The 19,253-nt window shown below is 41.9% G+C and overlaps 1 protein-coding gene across 1 annotated transcript in view; it reads right to left on the minus strand.

Annotated features, from left to right (window-relative positions):
- The window catches only part of MYRFL (myelin regulatory factor-like), a 78,011-nt gene that overhangs the window by 23,722 nt on the left and 35,036 nt on the right, over positions 1 to 19,253 (minus strand). The window contains 5 exon segments of the mRNA XM_019543938.1: positions 3,120 to 3,183; positions 3,831 to 3,994; positions 14,173 to 14,282; positions 17,135 to 17,243; positions 17,612 to 17,812. Of these exon segments, the coding sequence (XP_019399483.1) occupies positions 3,120 to 3,183; positions 3,831 to 3,994; positions 14,173 to 14,282; positions 17,135 to 17,243; positions 17,612 to 17,812 (648 nt within the window).

The following is a 19,253-nucleotide window of genomic DNA, read 5'->3' on the forward strand; positions in this document are numbered from 1 at the left end:
AGAAGCTCTTGTCCTACTTCAGATGGGCTGCACAGGAGCGGGGGTCAGCCAGGGGCAGCAGCAGTGGCAGGTGGGTTCTCCCTTACTGCACGGTTCCCCCTGGGTGCTCCCTACCAGCACAGGAGCAGGCCTGCGGAGGAAAAACCTCTCTGTCCACCATCAACATAACTGCCACTGTCCCAGGCTAAGCCCAGTTCCTGTGCCACCTGGCTGAATGGCTCTGGAGCTCCCCTCACCCCCCGACCAGTGGCAGCAGCAGATGAGGGAGTAGGGGAAGAGGAGGGGAGGAAGTCATACCTGCTTTGGGGACTTAAAATTCCCTAACTGTTCCTCTCAAGATGCAGTCAAGCCTATCCCAGTTGGAGGGGTAGGGAATAAGTCTGGGAGGGGGTATTCAGCCACCCCCTCAGTACCAGTTGCTGCTCCTGCACCCTGCTTTTCCAAGTTCTGGATCTGCTTCTGAAAGGGTGAGCAGCCTGAAGGGCCATAGACATCATACTGAAAGGCCAGAGATATTGGACTGAAGTAACTCAACCCATATCTTCTGACTTTGTCAGTCCCTTGCAATGAGACTGTGTCAGAATGCAGGGAACACAACTATTACAAACTAAGCCCTTTGGCTGTATCTGTCGCATGCTTTCCAAACTCCACAACCACTCCCATCACAAAGCTTGGAACTATTACTGATTTCCAAGGAATAAACATTTTTCCCCCCAAATCAGTAATGCTTGTATTAGAATCATAGGCAGACAAGGTTCTTTGCGTGAACCTGATATTTTTTATTAGACCAACTTAAATAGTTGGAAAACAATTATTAAGCAAACTTTCCGATTCAAAAACCCTTCATCAGGCTGAGGAAGTTTCAGCAGTTGCTGTGTGCTCTTCCTGGATGGAATGAGACGTAAAGGAGCCAGAGGCTGGGCTGGTCTGCATGCAAGACAGGTAGTCAGTGAAAATGTAGACTGAGGAGTCAATGGGTAAGAGACAACCGGGGAGGGGAGCCGGGAGAAGAGAGAGAAGGGGGATGACTAGTGGAGAGATACTTAAGGAGTCAGATGTCAGGCAGGTTATGTGTCATAAATCCAATGTCTATATTTAGTCCATGATTTTTAGTATCCAGGAGGCTGACGAAGTGGAGTTCATAGGCTCGTCTCTGGGAAGTGCTTTGTAAGTTTCCTTTGAGGATCAGGACTGAGAAACTGGAGACAGAGTGGTTTTCTTGTGAGAATGTGCCCCCACAGGTAATTGGGTATTCCTGCCTTCGATAGATATCCGGTGTGCATTCATTCTGGTGCGCAGTTGTTGTTTGGTCTCTCATACGTATTTTCCATCAGGGCATTTGGTGCATTGGATGAGAGAGATTACATTTCTGGAGGTGCAGCTGTAAGATCCAGGAATGCTGATGGCTCTGTTGCGGGGTCTGGTAATTGTGGTGGAGGTGGAGATGTGTTGGCAGGTTTTGCATTTCTTGTCATGGCATGGTCAGGATCCTTTTGGTGCGTTCTGGGCTTGAGGAAGTTTGCTTCTGGTGATGGGTGGCTCTGGGAAGATCTTTTTAAGAGTAGGGTCTCTTTCTAGCATGGGTTGCAACTGTTTGAGGATTTTCGGTACAGGTTCGAGGGAGGGGTGATATGTCATAACCAGCCGTGTGTGATTTGTGGGGGGTTTTCTTCTGTACTGCAGCAGTTCTTCATGTGGTATCCAGATGGCTCTTTCAAATGTATGATCTGTCTCTCTGGAGGAGAGTCCTTGATGGGTGAAAGCCTTTTTAAGATTGGTGAGGTGGCAATCCCAGGTGTTCTCTTCAGCGCAAATTCGGTGGTATCTGAGGGCTTGGCTGTATATCAGATTTTCTGGTGTGTTTAGGGCGATTGCTTGTTCTGTGCAGATATTGGTCTGCAGGTTCCTTGTATAACGTGGTCTGTATTTTATCATTCTGGATACTGACCATCATGTCTAAAAAGGAAATGTTGGTGCTGGAGTACTCTAGAGAAAGTTGGATGGAGGGATGGTGATTGTTGAATTTCTGATGGAACTCAATCAGAGATTGCAGGTTTTCAGTCCAAATGATGAAGATGTCATCGATATCTTAAGTATAACAAGGGTTTGATGGTGCAGTTCTTGAGGAAATCTTCTTCCAGGTGGCTCATAAAAAGGTTGGCATACTGTGGGGCCATTTTGGTGCCCACAGCTGTTCCCATCATCTGGAAGAAGTGTTGATTATTAAAAGTGAAATTGTTGTGTGTGAGGATGAAGTGTACAAGGTCAGTAATATGTTTGGGTCTGTATTCTGAGTTGTAATCTTGTTCCTGTAGATATGTAAGGCAGGCTCGGATGCCATCCTGGTGTGGGATGTTGGTGTATAGGCTGGTAATGTCCATGGTGGCTAGAAGGGTGTTGGTGGGAAGGTGGTTTATGTTTTTAAGTTTCCGTAAAAAGTTTGTAGCGTCTTATACAAAACTTGCTCCATGGGTGACTAGAGGTTTTAGAATTGATTCAACAAAACCTGATATTTCCTCAGTTAGGGTCCAACGGTTGGGTATGATGTCTGCCAGGGTTCCCTTGTTTGTGGATTTTAGGGAGCATGTAGAAAGTCCCTGGGTTAGATAGTGGGAAAGAGCACACATCAACTGCTGAAGCTTCCTTAGCCTGACGAAGGGTTTTTGAACCCGAAAGCTTGCTTAATAATTGTTTTCCAACTATTTAAGTTGGTTTAATGAAAGTTATCAGATTCACGCAAAGAACCTTGTCTGCCTATGTCCTTAGACCAACACGGCTGCAATCTATACCCCTGTATTAGAATCATATAAACGTTCTCTTTGATTTTTCTTTTCCTTTACTGCAGCAGCTGATTATTATGCAATACTAAATAATCTTAGTTAAGGAATTCTGATTCCTCTACTTCTATTTTAGAGATACTAATATAATTTTCAATGCAACCGAAAAATAGATTTTAACAGGATGTAATATATGCCCATTAAAAGCCCTTTAGCAAATTAAAAAGATTTCCTCTAAATATTAAACACATTTGTGTTTAAACCTTACCAAAAAAACCCTCTGTCACTCTTTCTCCATCTCTCTTCCTTTCTTTCTCTCTCCACACATTTAATTTTACTCACCTTGCTGGTTTTTATAGGAACTGATTTTCTTGAGGGTAGAAGACTAGCAGGTCGACTGAATTTGCTGTAATGTACAAAAACTCATTACCATTCAAATACTTCAGCAAGTAATAAATGGAAAATGGATGTTTTTCAAGATGGATTTTAATGTCACTTGCTTTTGTGATGGTAACATTTAAAAAGAAAAAAAAAATTAAAAGGGCCGTTAAATTCATTTTCAAGAACAAAAGCCTCTAGTTAACTTGCTCAGGTGAATACTATTAAATGCTACACCTAAATTTCAAAGAAAACCTTAAAAAGAGAGATTTAGAAATATGAAATGCACATCATTTTCTCAGAGAAATAGTAATGAAGTTTTGCTTCATAAAAGAGGCTTTTGTGAAGTTCTCTAAACAGCAATTTCCAAGTTATGAGGCTATAACAAGAGCCATTCTTGTACCATGTTCTTAGAATACAGAACTCCCAAAAGCAATCACTACTGAGCTACCATTTCAAATATGGAGATATTACTTTTAAGTGACTTAAGAAATGAGAAAGCGTGCATGTACTGCACATGACTTGAATTATAAAAACTGGAAGAAAGCACATCTAGAATTGAACTGGAGTCCACTTTCAGACTAAAATAGTTTTAACTTGTACCAGACCAAGGATGCATTATCAAATCCCTTAACAGAACCATAAGAAAATACCCTGGAGCTGAAATGAGGATACCTGACCGTGCTCTTTTCACTGACTGTTGACTTTAAACTGCTTATCCGTTTCAGCTTGGCCAGTTTTCTATTCCACAGTTCCAATTCTTCTATCCTGATTTCAAGGTTGTTAGTTAGTTTACAGAGCTGCTTAACTGCACCAACGTTCTCCATAAAGATCTGATCCTGAAGATCAAACATAAAAACAAGAGAGGTACACACAGTGCATCAATCAATGAGATTTGACATCCCCTTACAGATATGTTTAGAGCCACCCATCCAAAGAAGGCTGAAGTATTTAAGATACAAACAAGTTAATACAACATAAAAATGCAAGGCCTCTTGGGACCATAAAATCGTCTTGCTAGATTGCTAACTTGAGTTGTAAAAGTGCTTATGTTCAATTTGCAGTAAATTGGAAATGAGCTCTTGAATAAGCAAGTGAATGAACTGAAGGACTGTGTAGGCCAGGGCTGTCAAACATGGGTAGGCTGGATCCAGCCCTCAGAGACTTTTACCCTGGCTGTGGCTGTGATGGGGGACCTTCCCATGGCAACAGCCAAATGCCTGGGCAACACTCACAGTGCTGGAGCCTCAGCAACACTGCAGTTTATTCCCATGGAAGCAGCAAAGTGCCTGTGATGCCAGAATTTTCCCCATGGTGCTACTGGGGCTCCAGCACTGAGACTCTCTACCTGGCACTTTGTGCAGCTGTGGGCAGAAGCCATAGTGCTGCTGAGGCTCCAGTGCTATAGTTCTCACTTGGGCACTTGACTGCAGTGGTTCTGGAGCCCCAGCAGCACTTTAGGAAGAAGCCTGGCACCATGGCTCATTCCTGTAGTGGCAGCCACGTGCTTGGGATGCTGGACCTCTTCCTGACAGGTCCCAGACCATCTGGAATGAGCATTACATACACTGAGCTTGGCATGGTGGGTTGGAATGGGGCGGGGGGGGAGGGGGAGGTCTGTGGGCTTAAACCAGTCTGTGGGGCCCACCCTGCACCATTCATCTAGCCTGTGGACCACTATTACTTTGATCTGTGGGCCCACATGAGTTTGCTACCCCTGTTGCAGGTCATAGTCAAAGATTGTTTTGAACAACACTGGGCTGAATTAGAAAAATTAAAAAGCACCAGAGTAGACATCTGCACTTGGATTTATACTATTTTAGCTGTACCCTGGCTCCAGAAACTGCTAGCAAAAACCATATTCTGTTACATAAGAGGAGGGTGGGCAAGCTGCTCCATTATGTGTTGCTGCTATACTGAACATGCATTCCCCTGGCCTCCAGGGCTAAGGACAGAAGTTACACATAAACCAGTTTAAGGCATCAAAAAGTGGTTTAAACCTGTAACGGAACAGAAGTTCAGTGCACATAAACCAGTTTCAAAATGTCTGAAACTGGTTTAAAACAAACCTGGTTGAATATAGTATCAGATTTAACTGATTTGGATCAAACCAGTTTGTGAAATTTCTGCCCCAGACCCCTTCCTGGTTCAAGTTAAATCAGAGTCCTCCAGCATCCTAGCACACTTTGCAGCCCTGGGCTAGGCTGTGCCGTCTGCTCCAGAGAGAAGGGTTAGGGGTGGAGGGGGAGGAAAGTAGAGACTGTTTTCCCCACCACCACCACCACCCTCCCAAGGAAAACCCTGGCTGGCGGCTGGGGCCAGGGAGGGATTAAACCTCCTCTCTCCCAAGAAGGGAGTTGGCCTACCCTGCTAAACTTACTGCTGGCTGCGACTATGGACTACAAATCCCAGAGGTACCTGGAAGCAGGAAGAGGAAGTAGTGAGCAACCCTTTAGAGTCCTCCTGTTCTGATTCTGGACTGCAAATCCCAGAGACCTCAGGGGAACAGGAAGAGGAAGCAAGTACAGCCCATGCTGGCTATGTGCCAGAGAGCCATGCTCTAGCACCCCCTGACTCCTGGCCTGAGTTACTGCAGGCAAGTAGCTGCAAAAAATAAATGTCTGTTAACTTGTTAGCATGAATGATACATGCTCCGGGTGGCTGGAGGGGCACGGCAGCAGCAGAAGTGGGGTGGTGGTAACTGGGGAGCTCCCACAGATGTCACGGGGGGAGGGGGAAAAGAGGTGAGCGCTGACCAGGGGCAAGGGGGAGGGAGGTGGTGAGCAGCAACCACCTGCAGACAACACCAACAGTGTCAATGGCGCCTTTTTGTAGGGGGTGCATGTGCACCCCATCCGCATTCCTGGTGCTTATTAGTTAGTTTAATCTCTGCAGTTTAGAGTAACCTGCAAAGACTAAATTGACTCAGCCTTGGGTTTTTTTGACTGTCTATACTTAGCCAGAGAGCAGGTCTATACCACTTCCACAGTGGTCCTCCAAGCACTGTCAGGCAGTGTGCACCAACAATCAGCTTCTGCTCTACATGGCCAAAACTTCCTCAGCGTGTCCTCTGCTGCCACTCTCAAGCATGCTTAGGCAGAGTTCTCAAAGACAGTGGCAAGAGACACCCTCAGAGCAGCTTCACTGATCACATCTGTACTCTGGCATGTGCAGAGCAAGGGTGAACAGGCAAGGTTATACTTTGTGGTGATGGTCTTGGAAGCACCATGAAAATAATATGGACATGACCTCAGAGACAGGGAGAACAAGCGAGCACAATCATTGGACAAATGGATTGTTCACATTTCATCATGGATGGGAGATAGAAAAGTATTTAATTATGACTCTACAACCATCACCTTCTTCCCCAATGATCTTTCTGCATTCTGGCTGACTTTTTATTCAAACCACAACTGAAACTCCCTTTTATTTTTTCAGTACAAATTTCACCCAGTACCGGTAATCAACTTTCCCCTTCACTCCCTCTCTCCCTTTATGCTACCAAATCTACAATTGGGCAGGTTGCCAGCATTCTCCCAGTTATCACCCACCTACACATACCCATTTCTAAAACTGAAATTGCCATGGGTCCATGGCAATAGCATGATGAAAGCATGGGGGGTTTTTTTAACCATCTTAGAACTGCTTTCCCACACTAAGCATAATCAGAATGAAGTAATTACTGTGGTAAATGTTGCTGGATTGCAGAAACAAGTGCATAACTTCACTTTTTAAAGCTTCACTTTATTATAAATAGGGTTGGGAACCGGTCAATTGACCAGTCAAATATTGTCAATAGACTGGTCAATTGACTGCATATTTTTGATCAGTCAAAGTTTATAGCAATTTTAGGGGGGAAAACTACATTTTTTGTAGTTTTTGTGACAGAACTATGATTAAAATTGTTTTTTGACACATTTCTTAATGGAAAATTTGTACTCAGTATTATTTGGATCTATTGGCAATTTCTAAATTTTTTTTTTTTTTTACTGATATTTGACTGGCCAACTGACCAAACTTTGTTTGACCACTCAAACACCCAGCCCTAATTATAAATATCAAGTGCATTTAAAAAAGTGGTGACCACATTCTACAGAACTGTACATTGTTTAGCATAAAAAAAACTAGAGTGAGGCAACTGGTGGTAAGCTGCAAACTGGACCACTTCTGGGAGACCTACAGTATGTTTACCTGTAAGTGACTTCAAAATAGCCTCATGTGCTTAGAACTGTGAAATCAATTATACAGTCACTTGTCCACATATCAGTGATACGAAGCTATTGCCCTTTCTGTTCTCCTCAAATCATGCATGAATCTCTCCTAGGTAGCTTGGAGCAACCAAGAAAATGACTCACCTAGCAAAATGAATAAGTGTTTTCTGTGGAAGAAAGGGCAGATTAGGATTTTAGTGACTCGCTGAAGAGAAGGTACTGAATACAAACTGGACTAAATGCTTTTCCTATCCTATGAAATCCCCCTCTCAACAATTAATGTACAAATAATTAAATATCAATCGGAGATGACTTTCACTAAAGTCTTTCACATTCCAGGTGAATGCCCTGGTCACTGGGCAACTGGCTAATCGGATTAGGGAAACAAAAACCCTCATCCCAAATTAAGCCAGTGGTCTGGGTTGTGTGTAGGACAACAAAGTCCCTGCCTTAATTAATATCTAATTAATTGTATCAAATGAACAGTTCCAACAGAAGCAATTGAAAGAAACCCATGCCAAACTAGCCAATAGTTGACCACCATGGCACTCACCTGAGCCAAGTTTCTGGTCTCTGCTCTGAATGGTTTAGACCAGATCAGCAACTTGAAGTTCAGTCACCCATACTACAGACAAGTGCTCTAATTACTGGCTGTTTGGGGAAGGGCTGCTTTCTGTATGTAGACCAGATTCCCCTGAAAAACCCCAAAACTCCGAATTCAACATATCTTCAGACCGGTAGACTTCTGTCTCCCAATGAATTCACTGAAAACAGTACAAAATACATGTCTACAAGAGGCCCAAATGTCTGCCAAAAGAGGTAAGGGTTACTGGTCAGTAAGCCAGTGTGTGTGTAATTGCTGAGCCATGCAATAGTGTCCTCAGTGGCCATGTACAGTTCCTGTAGACTACCACTGAACTTAGTCATCAGGCAGTCAATTGACAATATGCAACATGGTGTGCGTTTTACCACAGCTATAGTCTGGATTCTTGTGAAGACCCCACTGGTGGAGGTTGGCTGCACATAGACTTTGCCCTGTCTGGAACCTATTCAGCAAGGCCCACCGACAGCATGGCAGGTTAAAGTCAGGTGGGCAGACTGTAGCATCTATGGTAAGGGATTTGTTTGGTGGTAATGTTGACCTCCATTCCTCATACCAGAGGGTCTCCGCTATGCAGTCTGGGTGCAGCAGTTTGGACTACAGTGGACATTGTGATGATAGACATGCAGCAGGTAGATTTAAGACATAGTCGTGCAGGCTTGGATTGGCATAGATCTTCTCCAGTAGCCTGCTTGTTGCAACTTCCTAGTGGATATAAGGGGGAACAATGTTGCTTAGGACTGGGAGCCATGGTCAAGGGATCAATCAAAGAGTTCCCAAAATGATGCACATCGTTGAATGTAGCTGCACATCAACGAATTTGGTGTGTGATGACCAGTTCCAGACTGGTATGCAGTACTCTGCCACAGAGTACAAGATGGCAAGAACTGACATCCTTAGGGTTGAGGCTCTTGCACCCCATGACGACACAAGCCAGCTTGTTAAGGAGACTGTTGAGCTGCTTAACTTTCATTGCTGTCTTTTTCACGCATTCACTGTAGCTCAATGTCCAGCCTAGCATCATGCCCAAGTAGATGGGTTGTGCTCCTGGCCTCAGCCTCTGACCATTCAGGTAGGTGTTCAGCTCCTGGGCAACACTGGCATTGTGTAGGTAGAAATTCTGGAAATTCTCTTACTGATGCTTGGAGGTGTCAAGTTTTGCAATAATTGGCTAGCTTTGTGACATCACTGTTCAGTATGTTCTAGCACAAAGAAAATCTGGGCCTGGAATCCACAGCAGATATCATCAGCATCAACTAATTTCTATGACTGGGTTTGTGGCAGGTCATTGGTATAGAGGTTGTACAAGGTCAGAGCAAAGACAAATCCCTGAGGTAGTCCGTTGGTCTATCTTCTCCAAGTGCTTGTCTTCTCACCCATGTTCACCCTGAACCATCTCTTGCAAAGGATCAGTTTGACAATGTCAGTCACCTATGCTGGTAGGACCCTTGCTATTTTTACAAACAGACCAGTGTGCCAAACAGCACTGTACATTGCTGTGTGGTCAAGGAAAAAAGTGCCTGTTTTGAGGTTCCTTTGAAAACTGTTCTCAGTGAATGTTCTTAGTGCAAGTACTTGGTCATACAGACTTTGACCAGAACCTGTCCAGAGCTCTTTACAGTTCTTGAACTTAATAAGGTTTTGAATAGCATCAAGTCTGATGCTGCCCCAGCCTATGACAACATCTCCCCTGAGTTCCTGAAGCATCTTGGCCCACGTGCTCATTCTTGGTTGTTTCAATTTTTTACAAGGGTAATACGCAAAGGAAAGCTGCCGAAGATCTGGCGCATGTCAAAAGTCATTGGCCTCCCAAAACCGGGACAAGATCTAAGCAATGCGTCAAGCTACTACCTGATAATCACTACTATCTGTTTTCAAGTCCTGGAGCACTTGATTCTACAGTGCCTACTCCCAGAGGTGGAGAACATCCTGAGTATCAATTAAGCAGGCTTCCAATGGCTATTGGTGAGGTATCCTTACTATTTTTACTTGAACAAACATTGAAAACATATGAATCATTCCTTAAGCCATAGTTGTAGCTTGGGAAAAAGAGAGAGAGGACAGGCTGTCTAGAGGGAGTATATGTACCTATGTGGGAAGTCTTAGGTCCAGAGTGCAGTAAATAGACCATGGAGATGTAAGAGGGGATGTAAGAAATCAGAAGCATTTTTGGAATGGGAGAAGGTAACGCAACAGAAATTAGAAGAGGGCAGAACAAGAAAAGTAAGCCCAAGGACAGTGTTATGGGTGTCAGATGAAAGGAAGAACAAAATTTATTGGAGATGCCATGGAGGTAAAGTGAGTGAGGAGGAAAACAAGCAAGAAAGTATAAAAGGCCAGAGGGGTGTAGTGGAGGGGAGGAGGAACTAGGGAAAAGGAACACACAGAGGGGGAAAACCGAAACAAAATACTTTCAAACTCAGAAGAAATTGCAGAGAGAGTTAGAGAATATGGGAGACCCAGACGGACAGTTACAGAGCAACACCAGAGGGGAGAGAGTGAAAGAGAAATGTAGAGATACAGAGTGGAAGGCATTAGGGAGTTAGCAGCGGCTGAAGGAGGTTGACCCAATGAGGATAAAAATCACATCTCATTTTATACTGTAATATAAAATACCCTATCAAAATTTCAGGATGGACTGGCTACTTAGTTGGGGAATAAAGGTAACCACTATCAAAGAATGGAGGACACAAGGCACCTTTTTTTCCCTTCGAAAAAGAAAGCAATTTTGTTTCAGGCCATTTTTTTTTTTTTTTCCAATAAAGCATTTAGATTTTCCACAAAACTGGCCATTCTCCCCAAGATACTTTCAACAAAAAGCAGCCATGATTTCATTTAGTCAAAAATACAGTTTCCCTAAGTTGTTTTACCAAATAATTTTCAATCTTCCCTAAACCGGATTGCTAAGGGGCTAGGAAGTCAGAGATGGATCCAAGTGAAACTCCCTTGAATAAGAGATTTTTATGAAGTTGTAGCCACTTTGTAAACACCTTTCTTAAATCAGAAAATTGTGTATTCAGCAATAAATGCTTTTGAAGTCACTGAGTCCAAAATATGGCTTTTGAACAAGTACCTAGAAATCACTCTCTCAAATAGCTATCATTTTCAACAGTTTGAGCAACTCCATTACTAATTCCTTTCAATGGTAGGTATAACTTCCACCCCTTCCTTAGTTTAATCAGTAGGCATGAAAAGCATGGGTTCATTTTCACCACTGAGCAAGATGGAACTCCATCACTGGAGAGGGGTAATATTCATCACCTCCCCTGCCCAGCAGCAGCCGCCAAATTTGTGCAGATGGAAACTTATTCTACAATTAACTGGCAAATGGAATGGATAGTGGAAAATACTCTAATCTGTTACTGAATCATGAATGATTTATTGACTGAGTGGCTTGAATTTGCCAGCTTGTTCACCATGTGGAAGATTTTCCCTGGCCTGAACTTCACAAGCACAGCATACCAAACAGCCTGTTTGCAAGTTTATCTTGTAAAATGTTTTCTTAATTTCATCATTTCTTATTTCTTAATAAAATATGATTATATACAGGAGAATATGGACTATTCCATATTGGTGAAAGATATTTCATCTGATGGCTTTCAATAGAATACAGCAAAAGTAGTTAAAATATAAATTACAATGAATATGGGATAAAGCAAAAAACCAACCAGCCATTGTAACTGGCATAACTCTATAACCTCTCTCATCCCATTTCCTATTTCATACTACTTTGGTTGAGTTTTCCAATCAAATCAAGTTTTGCTGAAATTCCAGCCTTATGAAAATCAAAAGCATATTCTTTATTTATGATCCTATAAACACTTGCCACAAAATGAGACCAAGAGTCTTATCTGCTTTTGTGATATTGGCTTACTGGCAGAAAGAAAAGATAAGATGATCAGCTGAATTTTAAGAGTGACTATTCAGTGACCTATCAAGATACAACTTTTATATTATTGCTCCACTTGAAAAAGACAAGAAATAAAGAAAAAATTGTAGTGCAAATAAAGGCACAATCTTCATTGTCAGAGCTTGTGGATGACTTTGTGTACCACAGGCATTTCATATGGCATGATTTTTAAATAAGGGTCTAAGATAGATATCTGTATCTAAGATAGATATTTTATATAGAACCCTCAGAATTATCTTTTTGTAGCTGATGTAAAGTAGTTATACATGAAATAGAATAAGAAATCTGGTATTTGTGAGGTTAAGTGCACAAATATGCAATTCTTCTCTCTAGTGTTAAGTTAATTTAACTACTATTCAAAAGAAAAACTTTTTGCAGTTATATTACTACAGGTACAGCAGCCAGTCTTAAGAAACCTCTATCCATATTATATTTGGCAACATTTACATTTTAAGCATCTATGTATTTTACGCTTTGCTAAAATACTACTATCATGATTTTAATAGGAATATCTTTACCCATTAGTCAATATAGTATATACCTGAACAAGGGAATTCATTTTTTCCTCCCTCATTAACTTTAAAGCATTGCAATTTGCATGCACAAATAAACAATTTTGCTCTTTGAAATCTCTTGGATAGTTTTACACCTTAATAGCTAGAGCCCCAGTTATTAAGCCCCAGTACTGAAACCTCTCTCTCTTCACTGACTAAGATATGCCTGACTAACAATAATAGTCTAGGCCCCCCACTGTGTTTGGCCCAGGGCCTTCAGAAATAAATGACTTGGCATTAGCCAACACAACAGAAAATAAGTTTAGATTCACAAATGCAAGTTCAACACATTCACGCATCTCAAACACCACCCCCATCTTAAAACGAGTTTCATATGGGTAGATCCCTGTGCCACGTAGAATCCAACTGACCAAAGTGGGGCTTTGCATCAACTGCAGGTCTGGACTTGGTGATATATCTACTGTCATGAAGCAAGCCCTGTCTGCTCTGCTCTACACATGACAGTTCCTGTAAACGAGCCAATACAATCCAAGTGTCCAGCACTGATTTTAGTTTCAGTCTCAGCTATGTTAATTGTCTCTCACAGTCACTGTAAGAAAGCCTAGTTGCCTCATTTCTGGGATCTGGTGCAGGAGCAAGAGTGCTGGTCAGTACTTTATAGTGGCACTACCAGGCATGCCTCAGAAGTGATGCAGACGTGCCCTCGATGTCCACAAAAACTGGGGCCTTAATTGAAAAGAACTTAATTGAATCAGATACTAGCGTTCAAGCCTGGAGACCACCGCAGCACAGCCAGGCAGTAGTCCCCGAAGTGCATTCACATCCCCATGGCTTCCAGCAGCTTGCATGATTCCAGGACAGCAGCTGTATTAGGAGTGATGTGCACCTATGGGAGTCACCTGCTGCTGAAAGGACTATGACCATGAACAGCTGGGTGGCATGGGTAACATTTAAAGGCTGTGGACCAGGAACTGGGGCCAAGGAAGTTTTTTCTCTGCCACAGCTCCTGGCCCTGTGCCCTTTAAATGTCACCAGGAGAGGGAGCAGACAGACAAAACCACTGCCTGCTCCTCAGACTGCAGACCCAGGTCTGGAGAATAAGTACAGAGTTTTGACACATTGTTCAAGAAGGGGAGGCAAGCAGCAGAGAAACACCTTCCCCCTCACCCCCCAACACCTGTTCTTCAAAGCGGGCAGTCCCTAGTCTGGGGAAGCTGCCCTGACAGCACAAAAGGAGTTCTGCCTCCATAGGTATATTCTGAGCTGCAGACACATTTGCAGTTTTGTGAGCAAAATTACAGAGTGTAAGACTAAGCCTAATACAAACAGCTATTGAAAAGGATATAAAAGACATATTTCCATGGGATGACTACCTAGTTGTAGTTTCAGTGTTTATTTTCCTCAACAAGACTTTAATATGTTTCAACAATATGTTCTGATGGTATAGGTAAAGAGAAAGGAATATTTGTTGGTTACCTCCTAAGCATCTTGGGGAGAAAAATAGCCCAAAGTTAATTTACTAAATAGCCAGGATTATCACTATAGCTACTCAAGCCAGAATATGATTCAAGAAGGGAACTTTCTTCCTTCAAAAGAAAAGAGCAAATGAGTTATGAATTTCAAAACCCACGTGTGCAATTTTGGGTTAAAAAAGGATTCATGTATAATGACATTTTTCAAAAATATGTTAAAAATTGTAAACTTTCATAAATGCCATGTGCACTTATGCATCACAAAAATGGAGTGGCAATAAAAAATAATACACCTGGTAACAACATACCTTATCAACCATGAGGAGATTCTCTAGTTTTTCACCATTTTCACATGTAATATCTCCAACTTCGCTTACCGCTTGAGGCAAAAGTTCTTTTACCTCCTGGGCTATTATTCCTGTTCATAAAAATAAAGTTTAGTGCAAAAAAAAAAAAAAAAGCAATACCACTTATTCACAGATTCTGATTTGTGTTTCTGTAATGGGGCCATCCTAGAAATTACAGTTTGAGCTTGGAACTGTATTTTCCATTTTGTGGAAAATCCTATAATTTTGCTTTTCTCCCTATTCCAAAATGAAACGGAAACATAGTTATGAAGAAGTGAAATTATAAAAATATCAAATGACATTATTTTTTAAACTTCTGGTTGACTGGAACATTTCATTTTGATAAAATAAAAATATCTTATTGAACTGTAATTGATTTTAATCTTACATTACCCAAAGAAACAAAACATTGAAACAACATGTCAAGACTTATCAGAAATATCTTACATCAATATTTTTTTCCTGTTCATTCCTATACAAAATTTTAATCTCAGGGCGTGTCTGTATTTCAGTCACTGTAGCTTACAGTATCAACATGCCTGAGCTAGCTTTGGCCTAGTTAGCTCAAGTACCACTAGCAGCCTAAGCTCAGCACCATGGAGCTCAATATTGCACTTAGTGCAGGCAGCAAAAATAAGATTATTTATCTGAAAAACTGGGAAAACATTAAGAATAGTTCTGTTGAGCCCCATGTTGCCATGGCTAGACTGCAGTCAGTACCTGAGCTAGTTCATGTGTAGGCTAGTTTGTATGATATCTACATTGTACTGCAATTACAGCAGTGGCAGGGAGTTGACAGACCTTAAATGAACACAGGAAACATTTCTCTTTCAACAAAACAGCATTTTCTGATGCAAAAAAAAATAAAACCAAAACTTTCCAACAACATTTTTTTGTCCAGCTGTAGTTGCACTTATTTTCATTTTAATCTATACCACAGTAAGCATATCACTATAAAGAACACTTATCTGGAAGAACCATCAAATTCCCCCTTTGTGAGCAATTTAATAGACAGCTAAGTTAGGAACATAGGATTTGCTATACTGGGTCAGACCAGATGTCACTATCATCCAGCATCCTGTTTTCACTAACTGCTATAACCAGGATGGGCAAGAGAAAACAGACAGTTACAGAATATTACAGGATAAACAATTCATAATGGAAGTTTCCTCCTGACCTGCTTCAGTCAGTGGTTGGTTTATTCCCTGAAATGAGCCAGCTTTTCATGCTTTTTTTAAAAATGGTGTTCAAAGTGATTTCCTGCTGTCCATATAGTTTTCTAATCTTTCTACACATCCCCAAGCTTAACATATTACTAGTCACTTGTGAATCACATATCACTCATTGCCTCTAAATGATTATACAAATTTTCTGCCCTTGCAGTTCACTGCCTATCTTACTGGTTTTGTGCTTTGACAAAAGGTAAAGAAAAGAATCCTCTTATCTCTGTGAAACCTTCTCCTTCACCTTGTTTCACTCTTGCCTTTCAGATTTGGAGGAGGAATTGTCACTTACAGCATCTCGCAGCATCTAAACATTCATGGTAGTAGTGCAACTAGGGGCACTGGCAGAAATGACATTTGCCATGTGAGTGGCCCCTTGAAAGTGCTCTACAGCTGTGCTCTGACAGAAAAGCATGGCTGCAGAGCACTTTAAAAGTAACTGATCACATGACAAATTAACCCTCATTTAACGAGGGTTCAGATGAAGGCACTCCAAAGCACAGTGCCTTCATTAACTTCCATCTGACCAGGGCTGATGCAGCGCAGCTCTACTCCTAGTTAGTCTGCAGGATAGAAGTGGGGAGAAAGAGGGCAGGGAGCTCTGGACTGGGGTTTGCCCAGCCTATGCTAGAGAGGGAACAGGTGGATTGGAGCCCGTTGCCAGCAAACCCCAGCCTAGAGCTCCCTCCCCTGCTTCTTCCCCTTCCCGTTCTGCAGACAGCACCAGAGCTGGGAGGGGATGGGGCTATGGGAGAGAGGCTGCAGACACGCATCTCCTCCTGGATCAGCTCCAAAGTGGAGCACAATCCCCCCACTTCCCCCAACCCAACAGACATTTGCTGGGTCAGGTGGGGTCACTAACTCTTGGCACTTCACAGAAAGCTCCGTGAGTTACAGTGGGGAGCTGTATGTCTGTCAGCACCCTAGGTGTGGACAAGTCGGACACTCACCCCAGGTGCTGATTTAGAGGGGACACCAGAATGGGAGCCTCCTGGAGACCTGCATTTCTGCTGCCATAGTGGTCAGGGAGCTCATGCTGAGGCAGCAGCAGCCCACCTGCAGGGGCATGGAGGAGACGGGCTTTGAGAGGTGGAAGGGGCATGCATGGGTGCCAAAAGCAGAATGGGGGGGAGTGGGGCACAGGAGTCTTACTTATGCCAGGAACTCTAAAGCAGTCCTCATCTGTACTATGCTGCTACCATCACATGTTCTTGCTCTTGAAGCAGCGGGGTATCGGTATACTGGCTGCTGCTTCTGCTGCAACAACTACATGGGGCTATTCTTGCTGTTGGGTTACATACTCTGCAGGGGTGAAGACAATTCTAGTCCCCACCTAGACCTGGTGCCCTTCTTGCCACCACAGCAGCTGCAGCAGCCCCATGAGAGGAGGTATTTTTTAAAAAGGGTGAAATACAGAAAATAATTTAGTTAAAACCTTTAAAAATTATATTTATATATATCACCTTTGAGCTGACACCAAAAATAGAAAAGTTTCAGCAGATCACACCTGCAAAAACTGAGATGTGCAATCAGATAAATATAAAAATTTTCTACTCTGTTTTTAACACAGAAACACAATAAAAAATCCTTGTGCCCTAAACAATGAGAAGGAAATGACAGGGTATTATTAATCACTATGGTGCCACATACAAATATAAAGGAATTGGGAAGCTAGAACAAAAAGAGGTTTGTCTGAATACCTGTTTCACGAGTATTGTTTATTCCCATAGCAGATGCAAATTCAGGCTTGTAGTCGTACTCAACCAGCCTCATTTTTGCTATTCTTCTCAGCTGCTCATTTGTATCAACCTAATTGCACAAATACCAGGCTTCACATGTTGAAACAGTAAGGATTAGAGGCATGTCAAAAGTTTACTTAGCAAAACAAGGTACCTGAAATGTCTACTATCAAATAGCTTCCCATCCTTCATAAACCCTCTCTCACTGTGTTCTCACTGACATCTTTGGTTCAAAGATGCACATTCATGCCCAAGTTCAAAGATTCTACCCATGTCAAACTCAATGGTTCTGCAAAGCACAGCAGTGAATTTATTTTCCTTAGGCCAATATTTCAACAATGCCCAGAATAAAAAAACTACTTCATGTGTGTCAGAATAATAATCCACACATGTACTGTGATGCAAATTTAAATGCCCTACATACTCCACAGCACTCACCTCCTGGATATTCTGTTTTGCTCGACTGTCAGATGGATGCATGACTGTCCCCATAACTTTCACATTCCCACAGACAACCAGTGCTTCATCTGGGGCATCTGTGTTAATTCCTACTCGACCATGACAGACTATGGTTTCTGGAACATGTCCTCGCTGCCACAATACATCACCGTCATTCTCAAACTGCCCTGGGTTAGATGCCTGGAAAAAAATATTTACAGTCAAAGATATAGTAGCATGAATGTCCTATTGCTTTATCCAATTTACCAAATGAAAATGAAATGCCATACAAATCTTTCACATTTAAATTATGCTACTGAGCTTTTCTGACACATCAAAATGAAAAACAGAATTTAATAACCTCTAACAAAATGAATCCTACATACAACAGTTTGCAGGAAACTTTGTTTTTGTATTGCATTTTATCATCATGGTAAGTCAGATGCTCAGCATACAGGTTTGATAGAAGCCCTCATAATCCTCTCCAAAATGCCACTAAGCTTTCTCCTGGCCTACTAACAGGTTAAAATTTAGAAGAGAGAACACACAGCAAATGTTAATCTACCTGGTTCAAAAACTATTCTTTGGAACCCTCTGAATATACAGATTTAGTTCTTTTTTGTGCTCTCTCATTCCTCCCAGGTATTTATTCCCAAAGCTCATGGTGAACAAATCAAAGATGGGTCTGGGCTTGAATTCATATATCCTACACTCCCACTACAAACCCTTCAAACAGTAAAGTAAATACATTATTCCTAGAAAGCACAATCTGGCCATAATGTTTATATTGCCCCCCTTCCTATTAGACTTCCTAGTATATTATCTACAGTGCCCAATTACCTTTATCATAATTTTCATAAGCAGAGGTATAACTAGGAAGTTTTGCACCATGGGCAGCGACAGTGGCATCAGCTGGGGCAGTGACAGCAGCAGCTGTTGCTGTTCTTACACCCCCTCTCAGTAGGCATCCAGGGCTGGTGCCCTGCCCACCCGCCTCTAGTTACTGTTGATAGTAAGGCTTTTTGGGACAGGTACCATCTTTCTGGTCTACCTTCACATTGTGCCTAGAAAAGTGGAAACCTCATTTCCGAGTAGGGCTCCAGATTTACACCTCAATAATATATAATATAATTGCATCTACTTCCTTTTCCATTTCTCTGTTCTTGTTCGTGCCTTTTAGAATATAAGCTCTTTTGGACAGGAACTAAGCTTTCTTTTATGTCTGAAAGGCACTTAGCACTTTGTGGGTGTTTCCAGAACAAACAAACAAAGAAACAAACAATACAGCATAAATAAGCAGCTTCACGAATCAAATATTTTTATCAGCTTTGAACATCCTATAACTTATTAAGATGCCGCAGGAAGAAAAGCTGAACAAAGATTTTTTTTAAATGATTTTTGGACTAATAAAATCATTGCTCTCTGAAGTGGACAGGAATAAATTTATTTTGTAATAAGAAGTGCAACAAATCAAAGCTACCAGATAAATTCTGCTTTCATTTATCAGCTGAAACAGGCAAATCTCAACAATATCCAAAACACATTTGCTTAGCTGAAAGAGAGACCTGAAAGGTTTAAAAATAGTAGTTCCTGGCGAGGTCACCATCTGTAAAAAGCAAATAATTACAACTGGCACGTTAAA

The sequence above is a fragment of the Crocodylus porosus genome, unplaced genomic scaffold (genome assembly GCF_001723895.1).
Source record: "Crocodylus porosus isolate Cpor-Errol unplaced genomic scaffold, CroPor_comp1, whole genome shotgun sequence".
In the NCBI taxonomy this organism is placed as follows: Eukaryota; Metazoa; Chordata; order Crocodylia; family Crocodylidae; genus Crocodylus; species Crocodylus porosus.